Here is a 19,143-nt window from a genome sequence, read left to right as displayed (position 1 = left end):
CACCATTTGGCTGTAAGTCACTCCAACTACAAGCTCCAGTAATGTTCTCATAAACAGTGATAGCAGCTCTGATAGCAGATTGCAGACTGTGGTGCCGTTTCCTCTTTCAGACGCCACTCTGACTCTCGCTGTGGCTTCTGGTCACATGTTATCGATGGTTATGTTCACGTTACTGTCCGAGTGCAGTTTACTGCGACTCACAGATTTCTTTTTCCCATCAGAGATCGTCTGTGTGACACTTGGCAGCTACAGGATCCGAATAAATCATTTTATCTTGGATGAAACTCTCTGTGAAACCTTTTTTTCCCAGAGGAGTAAAAACCAAAAAGCAGAAGTCTGAGTGCCACATGTTTCGACAGATCGCCGTCAGACCTCCTTCTTTGTTGCCACTATCTGATCAGACAGGAAATGAACCTGAAACTGTGGATATTTGTTCTGCAATGTTTCATGTAACACATAAAAAAGCAAAGAAAACCAGGAATGTGGTTTATGACTGTGTGAAAGTTCAAATGTGAACTGACGAATTCAAGAAGCCGAACAGCACAAAGTCTCGATCTGATGGTACAAATGTGGCAGAGCTGCTTTAACCTCTCACACTCTGAACGGTCAGCTTAGTTTCAGTCATAAGTACAAATACTCTGGTAAAAATATAGATTTAAAGTAAAGGTACAGGCTATGAAATGTACTCAGAGTAAGAAAGTAACTTGTAGCTCTTTGAAGGATGTTTCTACCAGCTATTTTTTTGCAAAGCTAACTGAACCTTGTGCTATATTAATATAATAAATGTGTGTTATTGTAGGGTCCACCTCAGGGTGAGAGATGGAATACAGGACAAAGACATGCTGTGGAAGTGATTCAGTGCACAGAGGTCTGTTAACACAGAGTGAGTGAAGGTGTGTGGCAGCATCCAGTACCAGTGGCTGTGAGGAGTTATCACAGCCAGTGCTAATGATCCCAAGTTTGAAATGAAATAGAAGATGGTGAGAAAGAGAACACCTACAGCTGGTAAAGGAACAACGTCACCTGAGAAAATCATGGAGGAGAGCTGAGTCCAAGGAGAAGGCTGGAGGAGCTGCTGGTGTGATCGATCTGTGCTTCTTGCCAGGGAAAGTTAAGGTTTGGTGTTACCAGTTTATCTCATATCATATAGCCGCTGAAGCTGTGTGACATCACCATGACATCAGTCCTGAAGCCACCACGTCAGCAGACCGAGGCATTCGAAATGCCAGCGTACAGGTCCGTACAGGATGGACGTGGAACGCAGCCCAAGCAATAGACCGCAGAGAGGCTGAGGGTTTACCTCAACCTGGCAGAGCTGGCTAAAGATGGGGGGGGGGGGGGGGGGAACTATAAATATGGCCCAAAGCCACCAAGAAGGAGATCTCATCATCTCTGAAGTAAATGGAGTTTTTTTCTGCCTGTCCCGTTTGGCTCTTTTGCATCAGAATTTTTGTCTAAAGGCAAAGAAAGATGCCCAACGGATTTACTTTACCAAATGGACCATCCCAGCCCTGCCATATTGGTCTATTTGGTTCACCTTTTATTGTTTATTTTATTTTATTTTCACTTGCTACATACGGGACAGACATGACTGAGGGATAGGAAAGGGAGAAAGAAAGATGAAGGAAAAGAAAAACAGAAAGGAAGAGGGACAGTGAGAAAGGAAACTTAAAAAGAGAAAGAAGAGAAAAAAATCTCCTGGATCACCTGTTGAGAGAGAAAGAAGAGAAAACAAGCAAAAACAACAGAGCAACATACTAAACACAACACCATCAGGTTAATCTAGCTAAGTGTAAACAGCAGTAAATACTAAATATTGAATGTTGTTGTGTAGCAAGCAGGACCGACAGCGCACAATGTGCTTGGAAATAGATTAGATTAGATTAGATTAGATTAGATTAGATTAGATTAGATGAAACTTTATTAATCCCTCGGGTGGGTTCCTCCGGGAAATTCAGTTTCCAGTAGCAAAGCACCGAAAGAAGTTGCATGTTACAGATACATTAAGGGGAATGAGAGTAAGGATATAAGCATAAATACAAATACACCATATATACACATATATAGATACAGAATATACAATATGGATAAATAGGATTGCTCATTTGAGTGAGTATATTGCACAGTGATTATTGCACAGTCAAATATAAGAAAAAAGACAAAACAAAAAACAAATATTGCACAGTGTAGAAAAGCACCTACAACTCAGTTGTTCCTGCCCTCCCTTGTCCCCCTGTTTCTTCTCCCTCTCCCCTCCAGTGAGGCCAATAGAGGTGTAGTTTATGTCTATGAACAGTGAACACCTGTGTGCACACAGGTGTGGATCAGCGTGCTTGTATTCAAAAGGTCATGGTCTGCTAGAGGGTGTGGGGGGGCCACAGCCCCGTCCTCCAGGGCATGAAGCAGGTATGGAGGAGATCAAAACTCCAGACATCCAGAGGCCCCCAGAACACAAGAGACCAAGGAAGACCAACAGAGGGGCAGCCGCGCCACTGTCCCAGTAAGAGCTGAGGAGAGTCCCAGATGAGGGCTCACTCAGCAGCCACGGAGCAGAAGCCAGGGGGAGTTGCAGTGACGCGCCCGTGAGCTCCGCCGGCAGCCAGCCGTGCCCGAGTGACCGAGCCCCAGGCCGAGAGGCCGGGGGCACCCCACCTCCGAAGTGGCCCGAGCGAGCCCCAGGCTCCAGGCCCCGATAAGCGGCCGCCAAGGAGTGAGCCGGTGTGTACCTGGACGCCCATCCCCAGACACAAAGAACCACCAACGCACCGATGTCTGAGGGCGTCTGCCACTGGCAGGGGGAGTGGTGGTGGGAGATAGACCTCCAAACCTTGGAGGGCCTGAGATGTCCCCAGAGAGGTGGCGTCTGATACCCAACCTGACATATAGACACAGACATACAGGCACACACAGACACAAACATCCATTCCCACCCTCATGCTTTGATAGAAGTAACTAGTAATGTAACTAAGTTACTAATTTAAAGTAACTTACCCAACACAGGGTATAAATAACATGAAAGTATGGATCCATCCTGCATCCTTGTATCAGCAGTATTCTGCAGACACTGTAGTGACGTCGTCTGGACCAGAATCTTGCACGAATGTTTCCAGAACCTCGTTGAATCTGTGACACGAAGAATGAAGTTCTGAAGAAAAAAAGTGTCTCCAACCTGCTGGCAGCAAGGTGTACCTAATAAATTGGTAGGTGGTAGGTGTACAGTCAGTGAAGGTGCAGTTTTCTCTGTGGTGGGGTTGGGTGGACTGTCCCGGGCTCTGTGGGGCCGGGGGGCGCTGCTGCGCTGGGCCCTGGTCTGGATGGGCCTGGGCCCCCTTTCCCTGGCGGGTCGCGGAGTATGGGGGTGCCTACTGGGGTCAGCGGGGGAGCTAGCCCCAGGGAGGGGTCACCTGCCCCTCCCCTCCTCCCCATCTCCAGCTGCCTCCCTCCTCCCGCTCCACCACAACCACCCACACATGCAGGGCCTTGGAGTAGGGGTATGTCACCAGGGTGCAGAGGAGGCTACCCCCCCCCCCCCCCCCCCCCCCGTTCCCTTCTGGCTGCCTCTGCCTCAATTTTATCCCACAACTTAGACATTCACATTACTCACACTCTCATTACACATACATATAGGATCTTGGGGGTGGGCACGATACACGGCGTCCAAAGTACCATCAGGGTGTACACCCCACCCCTGGCGTCGTTGCCCACCTCTCAATTTTGAATACACGTAGACATTGAGGGCTAGCAGGAGGGACCATGCGCTTACCTGCTGCTCTCTGGCAGGTAGCTCCATGCCCTCCTGGGTTTTAAATGCACCTTAGAACACACATGCATCAACACTACAATGAGCGGGTGGAGGGAGGTTTGGAGTCTTCTCTCACCCCCATTCTCTGCGGCCTGCTGGAGCGGGGGGGCTAGGAGGAGGAGTTGGCCGTCCAACTGCGGTCTGGAGTGTGGGGCCTCCCTGCTGCTGCGGAGTCGGGGCGGTCTGCCTCCCCCCACCGCAGGGAAAAGGGTAACACCACCTGGGTCTGGGTGCAGTTCCCCCCTCCAGGGGCAAGGGTACCTAGACCCGGTTCGTAGAGTACGCTTGGGGAGTGTGATCGTGTGTACAGCGTCTCTTTATGTCTGTCTCCACGTTGGTTGAGTGTGGAGTAAGTGCATATGAGAGCATGAGGGTGGGAATGGATGTTTGTGTCTGTGTGTGCCTGTATGTCTGTGTCTATATGTCAGGTTGGGTGTCAGGCGCCACCTCTCTGGGGACATCTCAGGCCCTCCAAGGTTTGGAGGCCTATCTCCCCCCACCACCACTTCCCCTGCCAGTGGCGGACCCCCTCAGGTGTCGGTGCGTTGGTGGTTCTTTGTGTCTGGGGGTGGGCGTCCAGGTACACACCGGCTCACTCCTTGGCGGCCGCTTATCGGGGCCTGGAGCCTGGGGCTCGCTCGGGCCACTTCGGAGGTGGGGTACCCCCGGCCTCTCGGCCTGGGGCTCGGTCACTCAGGCACAGCTGGCTGCCGGCGGAGCTCACGGGCGCGTCACTGCAACTCCCCCTGGCTTCTGCTCCGCGGGTGCTGAGTGAGCCCTCATCTGGGACTCTCCTCAGCTCTTACTGGGACAGTGGCGCGGCTGCCCCTCTGTTGGTCTTCCTTGGTCTCTTGTGTTCTGGGGGCCTCTGGATGTCTGGAGTTTTGATCTCCTCCATACCTGCTTCATGCCCTGGGGGACGGGGCTGTGCCCCCCCACACTCCCTAGCAGATCGTTACATGGAGAAACCTTTGGAATGCAAGCATGCTGATCCACACAGGTATGCACACAGGTGTACACACGGGTATTCACAGACGCGGACTACAGCTTTCTTGGCTGCTGCCTCAAAGCACATTGTGCTCTGTCTATCTTGCAACCAGCCTGATCAGAGGAGCCAAAGGTAAGAGAGAGACAACCAACTTCAGAATTAAACCACAGCAACAGGAAGCTGTAACGAGTCTCCTCCTATTGGCCATAGTTGGGTTTAACTGCTGGGCAGCAAACGGAGCCTTCTTTATCTTGATGCATGCTCAGTCATCCAGGTAAGTAAATCTCCAAAATTCAGGATGTTTTCAGTGGGAGAAAAGTTTCGTCATCATCAGGTGACGTCTTCAGTCTCAGCTGACTGCAGGTTTCCAATCTTATAACCAGGACATTTGCATAATGACTGAAACCAGCCCACTGAAGGAACAATGGGCTGGGAGGTCTGTTCCTTAATTTTAATTATGCAAATTCTCATGAACATTGATCAGCATCCACTGTTTATAAGACTGGGGAAACCTGCAGTCAGCTGAGACTGAAGAAGTCACCTGGATGAGTGACGAAACGTTTCTCCCCCAAAACGCTACGTCCAGGTGAACAGAATCAGGTATCCTCATTGGACCTGCAAACATCTGTGAGTCATGGTCCTGCTTTCCTATTGTATCAAACTGATTTCACATCTGTAACTAGCAGCAGGTGTTTTTTAAAATCAACGAAGTCAGCTAAACGTCCTCAGCAGAGCGGAAGCTGTTTAAAGTGCAGAGCAGAAAGTACTCTCTGAATCTGGTACTCGATGACCCTTTGATGGGTAGGAAGGGCTCAGACAGTCTCCATGTCCTCCAAACAGACGTCATTTCCTATTCAGCAGCTATTTTGCATGTCCCACTTCCTCTGCAAAACAGCTAAAGCACATGAGCTGCACGTGGTCACAGGGTACAGATAGTGCAGATATTAGTTGGTGTCTGTAGGGCTTTAAATGTGTATCATCAGAGCTTTGTTGTGATTTATTTTGAAACGATGAGTCAGCGCTGATGCCACGGGGAAATACCGGAGTCAGAACAGAAAGTATTTCTTGATCTGCACATGAGTTTAGCCTCGTTTGTCGTGTTGGTGTTCACTAACATCCATTTTGCTCGCTGGTCTCTGATAAAATGCTCCCCAAAGTGATTTCTGTATTTGGATTATTTTCCAGTTTCGTGGTTGGTAAGTTACTCCAGTTTAAATGTGTGTGTGTGTGTGTGTGTGTGTGTCTGTGTGTGTGTGTTGGTGGTAATACACCAAAGCTAACTAGCGTCTTTAGCTTTTGGCCTATCTGGAGCTAAACTTAGTCTACAGATGTGAGTGTTTGGTGTTGGAGTGTCGCAGCTTTTGAGGAATCATTCATCTTTAACAGTTTTCTGTCTTCTTTTTAATCTCAGCGGGCGATGCGACTCTCGTGCGTGATGTTAACACCACCATCTCTCACTCGGCAGTCCTCGAATGTAGCATACAGGATAGAGCTATCACGGACTGGAAGAGTCTCCGATTTTATTGGCAAGATGATAGAAATGTGGTTTTGTACTCCTATAATAACGGAAGAAAGGTGGCGGAGCATGTAAACGAGCTCTATCAACACAGAGTCACAGACTTCCCTCAGGACATAGTCAGAGGCAATATCACCATCGTACTCAAAAACCTGACTCTTGACGATAATGGAAGAACGTACTCATCATTTGCAGCAGTGCTGGACGACAGCGGGACGACGCGATACCACCTGGAACACACACAAATCTGTGAAATGACTTTGCATGTAGCTGGTGAGAAAGGTTTCTGTTTTCCTCACAAAAATAGGAAAGGCAAGTTAGACCGGCACACACCGGGCTGGCTAGTAACACGTGACATCATCAGCACAGATTATATTTCACCAGTTTAGCTTTTCAACGATGGCCATGTTGAGCTCATGCTGCAGCAAACACTGGGCTGCACGAACTGCAGACCTGAGCATGCTGAATAACTTTTAATTCACAGAGCTGCCTAGCAACAGATGACATCATCAGAGGTCAAACATAGGCAGCTACAGTCAGCACAGATTACATTTAGAGAAAATCTGTAGTTATTATGATTTATGCAGAATGTGGAATTTCCTTTTTGAGGTTTTGCTGTCAATGATTCAATTTAATTTTATTTATACAGAACCAAATCACAACAACAAGGCCTTTATATCGTAAGGTAAAGACTCAACAATAATACAGTAACAACACTAATAGATTTATTTAATGTTTATACCCCCTCAGCCATGAAAGGCTGATGAGGTGTTGAGAGTCCACATCATTGATATTCTGGTTTTACACACTGTCCTATTCTCAGAGGATCAAAAGTTGTTGACATATTTGCATTAAATTTTATTATAATAATTATTTTACCTGATATAACAAAAGCATTTCCCAATATGAGATTAAAAAAATGTCTTAAAATAGGAAAAACCCTTTTTGTTTGCTCTGTAATCCAACATATTACAAACAAATTACTGCAAAATACAAAAACAAACAAAAATAACACAAATTAGCTTAGCTCAGCTTAGCTAACATGCTGTCATGGCTAGCACGCTCATGTTGTTAGCAAACCCAGGACAGCTGTTTCCAGCATGCATGCTAACTGGATGTAGCTTCATATTTAGTGCACAGATACTGGAACGCTTTTCCTTTTCCTGTTTAACGCCCACTACAAAAATCAAAAAAGTGAAGGTGACCTTTGTTCTCCTCTCTCCTCAGTGCCGTACCAGGAGCCCAGGCTGGACGTTAATACAGAGGCTATGTCTGCAGTGTGCAGTCTGCAAGGAGGATTTCCTGCCCCTGACATACAGTGGGTCCTCCTCCATAACAGCTCCCATCAGGCAGTGGAGTCCAGGAACGTCAACACTGAAACGAAGCAGAACGTCCACGATCACCTGTACAGCTCCCGCAGCATCCTGCACATCCCTGCAGGTCGTCACGAGGCCGTGAGCTGTCTCAGCCACAACCCCACCCTGAACAGGACTGTCAAGGTCACCCACTACTTCAACACAGGTACGCTCCACATCGTCCAGTCAGCCGAGGGAAGGTAAACTACAACAGCGCGAAGGGGAGCGCTCTAATAATGATGAAAGTGACACCAACTGACAGTCAAAGAGTCGGTTAGTGGATATACGTCACTTATAATGAAGTGTTTTTAAAATATATGTGAGACATATTTTTAAGATGTGAATCTCAGGTGATGGAACCAAAAATGCCTGAAGATAAAAAAGTTTCTCTGAGCGTATCATCATCTTATTACTGTTATTACTACTACTGATTTATATTTATAATAATTTATGGTTATTATTCTAGCGCTGACGAGTGTACGAATTATGAGAGCTGACAGGAAATATGCTGAGTAACCTCAGACCATCACTATTTTAGTTTGTGCAAACAGGACATGAGGAGCTCATTCACAGCAAACTGACAATCACAGGGTGCAAAGACTACAGCGATGTGCAGCTGTCAGCCGTCAGGCAGTCAGACCTGAACACGCTGAGTAATCGTGGAAGGTTCAGAGCTCTCGAGCTGCTGTTCAGCTGAGAGGAAAATAAATCCTCAGACGTCTGCAGAGAAACATCTGTGCTGGTTTATCATGCATGCAGGTCGTCCTGTGTCCCTGCAGGCCTCCCTACATAACCTGCTCCGTGTTCCATTCTTACAGAACTAAAAACAGCTAAAACACTCAAATTTCAATTACAGAACCATAAACGAGTCCCTCAGTAGTCAGTCAAGCTTTGATTAGATTAGATTAGATTAGATAGAACTTTATTAATCCCTCGGGTGGGTTCCTCTGGGAAATTCGATTTCCAAAAAAGCACAGCACCGACAGACGTTACAGAGTTACAGAATATTACACACACATATATATAAATACAGAGACAATATAAATAAAATATACGAAGGGGATAAATAGAATAAATAGGAATAAAAAATAAAAATACAAGTGAATTGCACATTTCAAGTATTGAGGTCTATTGCACTGTTTGATTGATTGATTGAATCTTTATTTTGAACATGTTGAAAAAGTATAAAAAAATAGAATTAACTATTGACTATTTACAAAAGAAAAAAGTATTGCACAAAAGGTATTGCACAGTGAGGTGAAGAGGCACTACAGCTTAGTTGTTCCCCCCTCCTTTGTCCTCCTGTTTCCCCTCCCTCTCCCCTCCAGAGAGGAGTTAAACAGTCTGATGGCGTGTGGGACAAAGGAGTTTTTAAGTCTGTTAGTTCTTGTCTTTGGGAGAAGCAACCTGTCACTGAACAGACTCTTCTGGTTGTTAATGGCCGTGTGCAGAGGATGCCCAGCATTGTCCATAATGTGCAGGACCAGTGTCGCTTTTGCCATTTGATTATGTTCTTTTTGTATCTGTATCGATCATTCATGTCTTATTTCAGACTGACGTAGGCGACACAACCATGAAACATGTTTCTGCAGAAGAAGTTTCAAAGTCAAAGTTCAACCTGAGTCAGAGTTCACCGTACACTGAGCATCCCTCTGACTCAGAGACATTTACTCAGCCCTGTAACTCTGGCTGATCGTCGGGGGAACTCAGAAACTTGCCCTAGGATGCTCTGGTATGAGGCTGACTGTTGGTGTCTCGGTGTTCAGCAGGTGCAGCAGCGAGGAGCTCACCTGCAGCCCTAACTGTATATCTGATAGCAGCTGCTGTGGTTCTTCTAACAGCTGTGCAGTGAGCAAAGGTGAGCATGAACTATTTACTTTTTACTATCTAACATGTGAAAGAGGTCGAGCATGTTAAACGCAGACACACACACAGATGTGTGGTTTTCCCATGATGCATGTGTAACATGAACATGAAGGAAACAGCTGATGTGCTTACAGCTGCAATCATCTGTGTGTTTCAGCCACCCGAGGTAGAGCGATGCAGCGTTTCGGTGGTGGAGGGGTGAAACCGTGTGCCATGGAGACACTTCAGCGTGTTGTATGTTGCACCTTATCTGTGCGTGATATTGACGGTGCGCACACTCTGAATCTGGGTTTCATGGGTCCTGCTGGGTGGCACTAAGCTGGTGCTTAAAACAAAACTTGAAGCTATATCTGCTCAGGCTGGAGTATTAAACCCACCACAGTGTGAAACACAGCAGTTACTGGACCATCAAACGTCATGCTGGGCGCCTGTTTAACTGAATGTTATGTCCACGTGCTGTTATGTCTTTAGAAGTGTTATTTAAAATAAATCAAAGAGTTATTTAGATGAAAATGAGGCTGTGTGTGTGAATCTGGCACATCTACATGTTGTGGTGAAGTGTTCGTCTTAATGTGTCTTTTTAAATAAAACACAAAAGTAAAGACGGGTTCTACTGAAAAATGCTAAAAAAAAATATTCCTGCTGCAGCTGCTGAGCTCATTTCAAACAGTTTGAACTTTAAATTTTTTATATCTCAAATATAATCTGATATAATCACACACACACATCTGTGTGTATTATTAACCTAAATCAGATGAAATGTGTGCAGCATGAGGGACAAATATTCTGGAAAACATGACTTCCTGTGTCGACCACCAGGCCCGTGTTAAACACAGGTTACAGCGTTACGTGAAAAAACTGTATAATACAGCGAGAGACACAAGCAAGCACAGCGAACCAACCAAACAATTAATCCTCCTGACAACTTTGCTGGCTTTGCTGCCAGGCGGACTTACTATATCTGTTAAGGAAGAGTTTACCGCAACTCTGGGCAGAGAGGCTCCCAGGAGCATCTCAGCAGGGCCAAGTTTATTTAGCCCCGTGTTTGGACTTGTCACTGTTGGCCATAACACAATCAAAGGTTACTTATTGATCCTAATCACTACATTTCAGACAGTACTGATCACACATGCTCATACAACAAGTGTCACTGTTGGGTCTGTGCTTCCACAGGCTTCGCTGGTTTAGAAACTTCTTCCTGTTAACGAAGCAAGACGAACAGCAATCGATCGGTTTTACTTGCTATAGCAAAGGGAGCCGGACAGCAGCAGTCCTCTGCCCTGGTGTCAAACGAGTCCAAAGAATCTGCTTCCCCTCACACAGTTTACACAAACACCCATTGTAAAAAAACCCTATGGTGTCAGGCACTAGGTGTGTGTGTGTGTGTGTGTGTGTGTGTGTGTGTGTGTGTGTGTGTGTGTGTGTGTGTGTGTGTGTGTGTGTGTATTCATATGCATGTGAGTGTGTGTGTTTGGGGTGTGTTTGTGTGACCTGCTCACCAAAAGGGTCATAAAGGCAGGAAGTTTGCTAAACAAGAAAACAGAACCCTCACATAGGATGTGCCTGTAATAAAACACTGCAGCCTCCCCCACGTTCAACAGGCTGGGGAGGGGTCAGAAACAAAGGAATGTCTTTGATCCTACAGTTTGAACCAAGACTTACACATTTAAGTAACACAATGACAACATTTAACAATTTCAACCTAACAGTCACAAACTTCATTAATATAATTGTGGATCATATTTGACCTAAATGTTTGGGTCTTGTGATTTTAAGCATGCAGGTTCCATTATAAACACTCCAGTGCAGGTGTATATATAGTATATACATGTACACATCCCCATATGTATATATAGTATGTATGTGCATATAGGTCCAGTGTAAATAAAAACCAGTTTATCTGCTTCTGCTCCCAGCTCTAACATGTACATAACAAATACACAGTACATATAGTTACAGTTATAGAAGTTACAGCACATATAAACATACCTGTTTATTTCATAATCAGATGAAAGCAGGGACCTCACAGCACAAGCATTACTCACAGCCTGTTGTAAGATCGTGGTGTACATTGTTATTAGGGGTGCAACGATACACAAAATTCACGGTTCGATATTTTTTCGATACAAAAAAATGTTCATGCCTTTTTAATTTGTCATTTATTAAAATTATAAATATATATTTTAACTCAAAAGTAGTTTTCAAATTTAATGTTGCTGAAACAACAAAGTAATAAAAAAATAATCTATCTGATGGAGGAATCCCTCATCTTTGGAAAAGAGAGTTTATTACAGAGAAATGGCTCTTTCAAAATAAAAGCTCTACTATACGCTTCTTCTGGGCTATATTCTCAGCAGCATATTAAACATATCAGGTCCCCATAAGGAGAATCCTGTGCTAACGGCTGTCTAAATGACTCGGGTAAAGTTTGTAGCATGCTGCTTGTTGTTTTTGTCTGCTTCCACTTGTCTTTGCACTAGGATGCTGTCGGAGTAAATGTGCAGTCATATTCGTTGTGTTCCCACTAGTGCTGTCAGCGTTAATCTGAAATGACGTTAACGCCACAACACGGCAAATCTCCGTTAACGAGCTACCGCGGATCGCCCCGTGCGTGGGGCTGGACAGCGTCAACACGTTAACGAGCTAACTGCGCTAACACACTAGCTCCCACCCATGTAATTGAGCATTGCATGGCACATCCAACATACTGTTTTACTTTAGTCCATGACGCGCTTACCTTCAGGGTCATACGTCACATGAAGACCAAAATAGTTCCAAACACCAGATCTGAATGAGGGTGGGGGAGGTTCAGTTTGCCATGTTGCAACAAGATTAGCTTCTGTCTTGCTAGCTTGCCCTGCGCTCAGTGAATCTGCGCTCGACAGTGCAGCCTAGGCGGAGTAGTCGAGCGCAGATCCACTGAGCGCTCAACACAGACAGCATCGTCAGAAGGAAAGTTGATAAAATAGATTAAAAATGTTGTATTGTTCCATACATATGTGTACCGAACCGAAAGCACTGTATCGAACGGTTCAATATCGATACGAATATCGTTGCACCCCTAATTGTTATATATAGTATGTTTTTTATTTTTATTAATAAAAAACATCAAGAAGTCAAACGCAAAAGGAGACCAGACCACGGGACATGTTTAAACGAGGTGGTCAGAAGTTTCTGCACGGATCTAGATTATTTATATCAAAACAGACAGAACGTCATGCTTTCACCCAAAACAACAGATCAAAGCGTCACATCAGCCAGAAGCTCTGCAGAGCAGCCAATCATGACAAAGCAGCTCATTATAAGCTGTAGATTCAAACTGCTCTTCATATTTTTGTCCAGCAGAGGTCAGCAGAGAGGACTGTGTTGGAAAGCTTTGAGTAATGAACCATTTTTCAATAAAAGCTTCACAAAACATCATAATAGGAACACACAGAACACAGGGAAGCACAAACACGACGCCTGAGTGAGGACAGAGGAAAACTGAGACAATATAAGGACATAAAGGTGAATAGGGAGGGTGGAAGGGATCATATATGACAGCACAATACACGAGGAGGGGCAGTGTAAACAGGAAAGAGAGACGAGACGCAAGGATGCGACACAGGACAGGAAACCTGGGCTGGGAGTAACTTAGAAGGAAAAAACACAACTAAACTAAAAACTACGTACAAAAAACTAAACCATTACAACACAAAGACATCAGAAACACCATAAACTCAACATGCAGACACACCTCACACCTCTACCAGCAACCGCCCAGTCTCACTCACTAACGTCGAGCAAACATTAGAAAAAAACACTCCAGTTTGAATATATCCTGACCAATCAGGTTTGCTGATCACTATTACTTTTCCTTTGGAGCTCACCTGGTTTGTAGCTCTGACAGCGCTCATCTTGGTCCTCGTTGCACCGAGGAGAAAAAGTTAAAATGCAGCCAAAGCTGCACAAACATGAGGTCAAATGATTGATCACTTACATGTTAAACAAGCCTGGAAAGAAAATAGGAAATAGACCTGCAAAGACATCAAGCAATCACCTCTTAGGTCACCAAGCTCAGTAAAATTCTTCAGTAAGTTGTTTCATTTAAAAACTTTAAAGTATACACTAGCTTCTCAGAACTGTAACATTTTATTTGAGCAAGCTTTGGAGTGTGTAAGGCTCATGGTGAGAGGTGTGATCACCTTTGTGTGCACTGTGGTTAACATGACCTACATACACATTTCCATCCAGTTATTTAGCACCACCCAAGTAGCACAAGAGTAGAAAATGTGTGTGTCAGGGAGCATCAGGTAGCATTTCATTCAGTTCAGTCATATTTACATAGTAACAAATCACAACAGCAGTTTCTTCCAGGCTCTTTGTATCATCCTGAAAACAGAAATAATGTTCTGCTGGTAAATGATTGGAGGTGTGTGATGCACCACCACCTGTTACATGCAGCGGTGCAGACAAAGGTGTGATATCCGTGCAGAAACTTCTGACCACAAAGTTTCTGTTGTGGGAGGCGTGTTATAAAAAGAGACGTGTGGAGTGGGGGGGTCACTGCAAGCCTGCAGCGTCTGTCCCACCATGATCTGCTGCATCCTTTACGTCTTTCTGCAAATCTCCCTCACAGGTAAGAAGACTGGCAGAGTTTCAATGACAGGATATTTTAGACCTGCGCTGAAATACAGTTTCCCACTTCTTTAAAGGCCAAAATGAAGAATTTTCTGTGGTCGCTGTTTTGATTTGACCTTTGCTCTCCTGTAAGGGGCTGCTGAGAGCGGCATAGTCGGTGGCAGGGAGGCAAAGCCCCACTCCAGACCGTACATGGTGTCAGTCCAGTATCGGGGAGTACATTCATGTGGAGGGATCCTTATTCAGAGGGACTTTGTTCTGACTGCAGCTCACTGCAAGTACGCTTTTTATATGGTGTATATATATAACTGTTTTTGTCTAACGGTGTTGGAGCGCTGCAACACACTGAGAAGACTGCATGGACCTTCATTTGTGTCGATATTATGATTCACACCATCCGTAGTATCAGTGCGACTGCAGACGCTTCTTTGAACTTTGTGTTTCTTGTTCAGAAATGAGACCTGGGGTTCTTGCACCGTGGTGCTCGGAGCACACGACATCACCAAGAAAGAGAGAACTCAGCAACGCATCGAAGTGGACGAGTATTTCGCTCATCCAGGGTTCACTGGACAATACGAATATGACATCATGTTACTGAAGGTAAAACTAAGAGTGTTTAAAGCTTCATAATAAAATGAATATTTGGGCTAACCTCACTGTGAAGCACTGTTGGCAGTATATCTGTCACGCTGCATTATGCAGTGAGGTAGGAGATATTATTTTAACCTAAAATCAGGAAGTAACTGCTCTCTCAAACACACTGTGTCCACAGTTGAAAAAGAAAGCCAAACTCAGTAAGAACGTGAAGACCATCGGCCTGCCTGAAGGAAAAACATCAGCTAACATGAAATGTGCTGTGGCAGGCTGGGGATGGACTACAGCTCATGACTGTCCCTCAAATGTGTTAAAGGAAGCCACAGAGAACATAGAGGCCACGTCTAACTGTGAAAACATTTGGCAGCAATATTTTAATTCTGATCACATGATTTGCACCAACTTTACCAAAAAGAGTGGAGGCATCTGCCGGGTATGTCACATGTGAAGCAGACTAACTACTGAACGTTTAGTGATGAATAATAACTGCTACTGACTGAGGGAAGTTTTTCTGTTGCCTGTTTTGTAGGGAGACTCTGGTGGACCACTCATCTGCAAGAATAAGCTTCAAGGTGTAACAGCTTACACCTCACCAGAGGACTGCACTGATCTCAGCTACCCCCACGTGTTCACTAAAGTCCGTTTCTTCATCCCCTGGATCAAGGAAACAATGAAAAAATAAAGGATTTTTTTTCAGGCATTAGTTTCAACATGGTTAATGTGAAACGTCTGTATGTTTGAATAAAAAAGAAGAAGTGTCCTGAATGACCGAGAGAAGTGAAACTAAACCAATGTTGTGTTGGTAAAACAAACCAATCATTTGCTTTAACTGTAGTTTTGTCACAGCTGAACTGAGGTGAATTAAACTCGGTTCTCTTGTTAACGACTAAATAATAAAGCTTGAAACATTTTTGGCCTCCCAGAATCTCTTTTTTAAATTGTTTTTTAAAATAAAATAAGTTCAACATTTCAGAGACTCTTGTCACGACTCTTTTTCCCTTTGCTCTGCTCACCACACTTCAGATGGGCGAGCGTGCATGTGCGTCTTTGTGTCGTTTATGTGTGTGTGTGCACGGCCGGGCTTGGTTCTGAGGCTGGCTGAGCCCTGTGGGGTGGGCCCTGTGGGGTGGGCCCTGTGGGGCTGAATCAATGGCATCATTGATCTTCGCACAGAATATCAAAGAACCATTAAAAGTGTTCATATTTTTCTTTTTTGTTCTTAAATTAATTGATTTTTAACATGTTGTTTTTTAAATTTTATTTTCTTCTTTATACATTTTTCATCCACATTTTCAGTTTTGTTCAGATTTTGCAGATTTTTCTTTTTCGGGTAGTTTTTACCAGCCGACCATTAAACGTGTTAAAGCCTTTGAGTTTGTCAGTGCTGAACAAGGTCAGAGGAAAAGAACAGGAGAACCTGGGATCACACCTCGGATACGGAACAATTCAAAACTGGGAAACATGTGAAAGCAAGCAGACAATAACACACACATGAGAAACTAACAGTGTGGTTGGATAAATGAAAGAAGGTAAGGCCTTCCAGGCCGGGACACACCGACACTAAACTGAATGAAAACAAAACTGTGACACAAACAAAATGGAAAATAGATTTTTAAAAACACAAACCCTAACCAAAAACAAAGATGTGATGACGAGGGATGGATGGAAGAAGGTGGACTAACAAACTGAGGGACACTGTGATTCCAGGGAGGACTGTCTTCAGGTTTTCCAACACTAAATCCAGAATCCTGGAGACAGGAGACAGACAAAGGGCCTATTAGAGGACGCCGGGCCCTCAGGAAGTTGTTGTGGATGTTTATGACATATATACCTGTGTGCACCAGACATATACTCACATATACACTATGTAATCATATATACTCGTATCCTCTCTCTGTACATCTGCACTGGAGTGTTTATATAAATGGAACCACACTGATAAGCTTTTAACCTGCATGTTTAAAATCCCAAGATCCACATCTTTAGATCAAATATTATTCACAAGTATGGGCTGGGCTGCAGCTGGGAGCCTCTCTGCTGCCAGCAGGTGGTGAAGCATCCATCTCTACCCCATAAAGTAAACACACTTTGCCTGAGAGTGCACCTGGGACACTTGTTTCCCATCTGCAGTTGCCAAAACTGTGAAAAACCCTTCTTTAACGGGTATAGTAGCCCACCCCTGACAGCGAACCCGACAAAGCTGTCAGGAAGAGGAATTGTTTTCTCTTTGCTGTATGTTTGATCGTTTTCCAGAGTTCTGGTCTTAAAACTGTCAAAAAAGACCCAAATAAATGATTGATGTTGGGAACAGCTCGGAGAGTGATGGATGTGCCAGAAGGTTATGTAACACCAGGGACGGAGATTTAATCAGAACAAAGTGCAAAACTGACAATTGCCTGGGGCTCGCTTCACTTTGCTTTTCTGCTATTATTTATCTGTAAATGTATGTTTCTGCTGTTCATGTGCTTTTGTGTATTGAACTCATTTACAAGAATTCTAATCTTTTCCAGAGGATCTTTTTAAATACACTGAAAAAAGTTGGATCACCACATCGTTGGTGGGATAAGATTACCAGGATGGCTTCAAAATTTGTGACCACAAAGTCTGTTTCTGATTGTTCGGAGACATTCACACCAGTCGTCTGCTGCAGGTCGTTTTGCTGGGCTCTGGAACCTCCTCCTTGATCCTGAGATTGTGCTGAGAGACGCCGTAAACCTGGGAATGGCACGTGTTGATGTGACATCTTGGAGCAGTCGGACCACCCTCTGTAGGGTCCAGGTACCAGCAGTGACACTGACCCCAGCAAAACTTGTGCATTTGGATCAGGTGCAGTGTTGAGGTTTGACCTGTGGATGGCGCCACACTGACACCGCCCAGAGGAAGAGGAGCAGTGTCGCTGCTGAAAGTGCTCATCATCTTCCTCCCACTGATGGGTAAAGGCTCTGTCTGTCTGTGGGTGTCATGTTCCTGGAGCATGCATGTCCACCCACACATCACTGAACTTTTCCTTAGAATCAAACTAATAACTGTTTGCAGAAAACGCCTCCAATTCCACAGAAACCACAAATACTCGTCACAATTTTATGGCTTTTCTGTGGAAATATATAATTTTCAAGTAATTTAAAGCTAAATTATTGAAAACAATATAGTTTACTGAAGAAATGACTATTATGTATATATATTAAACACACACACATAGATAGATAGATAGATAGATAGATAGATAGATAGATAGATAGATAGATAGATAGATAGATAGATAGATAGATAGATAGATAGATAGATAGATAGATCGATCTCCTGCTCATTATGTTCTGTATATTCATGTCCATCTCACATCACTGACATTTTTCTTTAGAAACAACAAGCGAGCTCCGGAGAGAATAGAGTGGCACAAATGTGTGTAAGGTTCACAGTGAGAGGTGTGATCACCTTTGTGTGCACTGTGGTTAATTTGGCCTTGACACACACTTTCCATTCGGGTATTTACCACCAACCCAGACGGCTTACTTTAAAGCACATGCAGTCAACAGACAGCCGATGAGACAAACCCTCAGGACCAATGTTCAGGGTCTCATAAAACCACAGACAGTATAAAATATATTGTGTTTATATATAATTGAAAATATGAATATATGATACCTGGCAACTTGAACAACCACGGCAGAACAAGGCTAACGGCCAGATTAAAACACTGCACTCCCAGACTACTGCGGCCACTGACGACGTATCAGGTCTCACTCAGTCATGCCAATCGACTGGAGAGGCTGGTGAGCTCCTACGCGAGCACGTGGCTCGGACTTCCCAAATGCCTCAGCAGTGTTGGACTCTATACTGTCATTGCCTATCACTAGTCTGGTGGAGGACATTAAATGTGCAAAAGTGAGGCTTGAGATGTCACTTACGGCCTCCCGAGACCCCGGCCACATCTGTGCTACAGGCCAAATCTGCTCTTCACCGTCGTGACGTGGTGGGTCACGTCCAGCAGGGCAGAGGAGGATTTGGTCTTGGAGCAGTAACACCTCGGTGGCAACAGGCATCTGTAACCGAAGGTTGAAAAATGGTGGTGGAGGAGGTGCGTCGGCAGGAGGAAACAGCCAGACATGCCAGAGCCGTAGCGCTGGCCAAGCAGAGTCGCTGGATGAACTGGGAGAGTGTGGGAAAGAGGAAACTCTCATGGAGTGAACTCTGGGGAATGGGTCTAATAGACTACGTTTCATCCAAGCGACATACGATGTGCTGCCTTCCCCAATAAATCTGCAGCTGTGGTTTGGAAAGGACCCATCCTGCCCCCTGTGTACAGTCTTTATAGTTATCCTGGTCACGTGCAGCTGTTGCTGCCTTCCCTGTATCAGACGGCTGACCGAGAGGGTGATAGCAAGGGCCATGGACGCGGGACTGG

The 19,143-nt window shown here is 44.8% G+C and overlaps 2 protein-coding genes across 3 annotated transcripts; both read left to right on the top strand.

The window, feature by feature from the left end:
• Positions 1–5,684: 5,684 nt before the first annotated feature.
• On the top strand, positions 5,685–10,127 carry LOC147312121 (T-lymphocyte activation antigen CD80-like). Of its 2 annotated transcripts, XM_086266567.1 has the most exons (5): positions 5,685–5,986; positions 6,202–6,579; positions 7,534–7,827; positions 9,428–9,519; positions 9,685–10,127. In XM_086266567.1, the coding sequence occupies exons 1-4, from the start codon at positions 5,935–5,937 to the stop codon at positions 9,511–9,513; spliced, it is 810 nt and encodes a 269-aa protein (XP_086122693.1). In that variant the 5' UTR covers positions 5,685–5,934; the 3' UTR covers positions 9,514–9,519; positions 9,685–10,127. The 2 variants fall into 2 exon arrangements, with proteins under 2 accessions (XP_086122693.1, XP_086122694.1); XM_086266568.1 differs by lacking the exons at positions 9,428–9,519; positions 9,685–10,127 and adding an exon at positions 9,214–9,400.
• Positions 10,128–13,165: 3,038 nt separating this feature from the next.
• Positions 13,166–15,662, top strand: LOC147312120 (granzyme B-like). The gene is made up of 5 exons (XM_086266470.1): positions 13,166–14,145; positions 14,281–14,425; positions 14,600–14,747; positions 14,920–15,174; positions 15,271–15,662. The coding sequence occupies exons 1-5, from the start codon at positions 14,100–14,102 to the stop codon at positions 15,421–15,423; spliced, it is 747 nt and encodes a 248-aa protein (XP_086122596.1). The 5' UTR covers positions 13,166–14,099; the 3' UTR covers positions 15,424–15,662.
• The last annotated feature ends 3,481 nt before the right edge of the window (positions 15,663–19,143 follow it).

The sequence above is a fragment of the Aulonocara sp. 'chitande type north' Nkhata Bay genome, linkage group LG16, assembly GCF_057382095.1.
Source record: "Aulonocara sp. 'chitande type north' Nkhata Bay isolate Kocher_YH1m ecotype deep benthic linkage group LG16, A_spYH_male_GT1.1, whole genome shotgun sequence".
NCBI classification, from domain to species: domain Eukaryota; kingdom Metazoa; phylum Chordata; class Actinopteri; order Cichliformes; family Cichlidae; genus Aulonocara; species Aulonocara sp. 'chitande type north' Nkhata Bay.
The sequence above is the reverse complement of the archived record's forward strand: the minus strand, read 5'-3'. Positions and strand labels throughout refer to the sequence as shown.

What these genes read in the sequence shown, in the direction of transcription:
- LOC147312120 (XM_086266470.1), top strand. Translation starts at nt 14,100, where the DNA reads ATGATCTGCTGCATCCTTTACGTCTTTCTGCAAATCTCCCTCACAG. An exon ending in ATGACATCATGTTACTGAAG is followed by an intron (nt 14,748 to 14,919) that starts GTAAAACTAAGA and finishes CTGTGTCCACAG; the next exon opens with TTGAAAAAGAAAGCCAAACT. An exon ending in AGAGTGGAGGCATCTGCCGG is followed by an intron (nt 15,175 to 15,270) that starts GTATGTCACATG and finishes CCTGTTTTGTAG; the next exon opens with GGAGACTCTGGTGGACCACT.
- LOC147312121 (XM_086266567.1), top strand. Translation starts at nt 5,935, where the DNA reads ATGCTCCCCAAAGTGATTTCTGTATTTGGATTATTTTCCAGTTTCGTG. An exon ending in AATGACTTTGCATGTAGCTG is followed by an intron (nt 6,580 to 7,533) that starts GTGAGAAAGGTT and finishes CTCTCTCCTCAG; the next exon opens with TGCCGTACCAGGAGCCCAGG. An exon ending in CACCCACTACTTCAACACAG is followed by an intron (nt 7,828 to 9,427) that starts GTACGCTCCACA and finishes CTCGGTGTTCAG; the next exon opens with CAGGTGCAGCAGCGAGGAGC.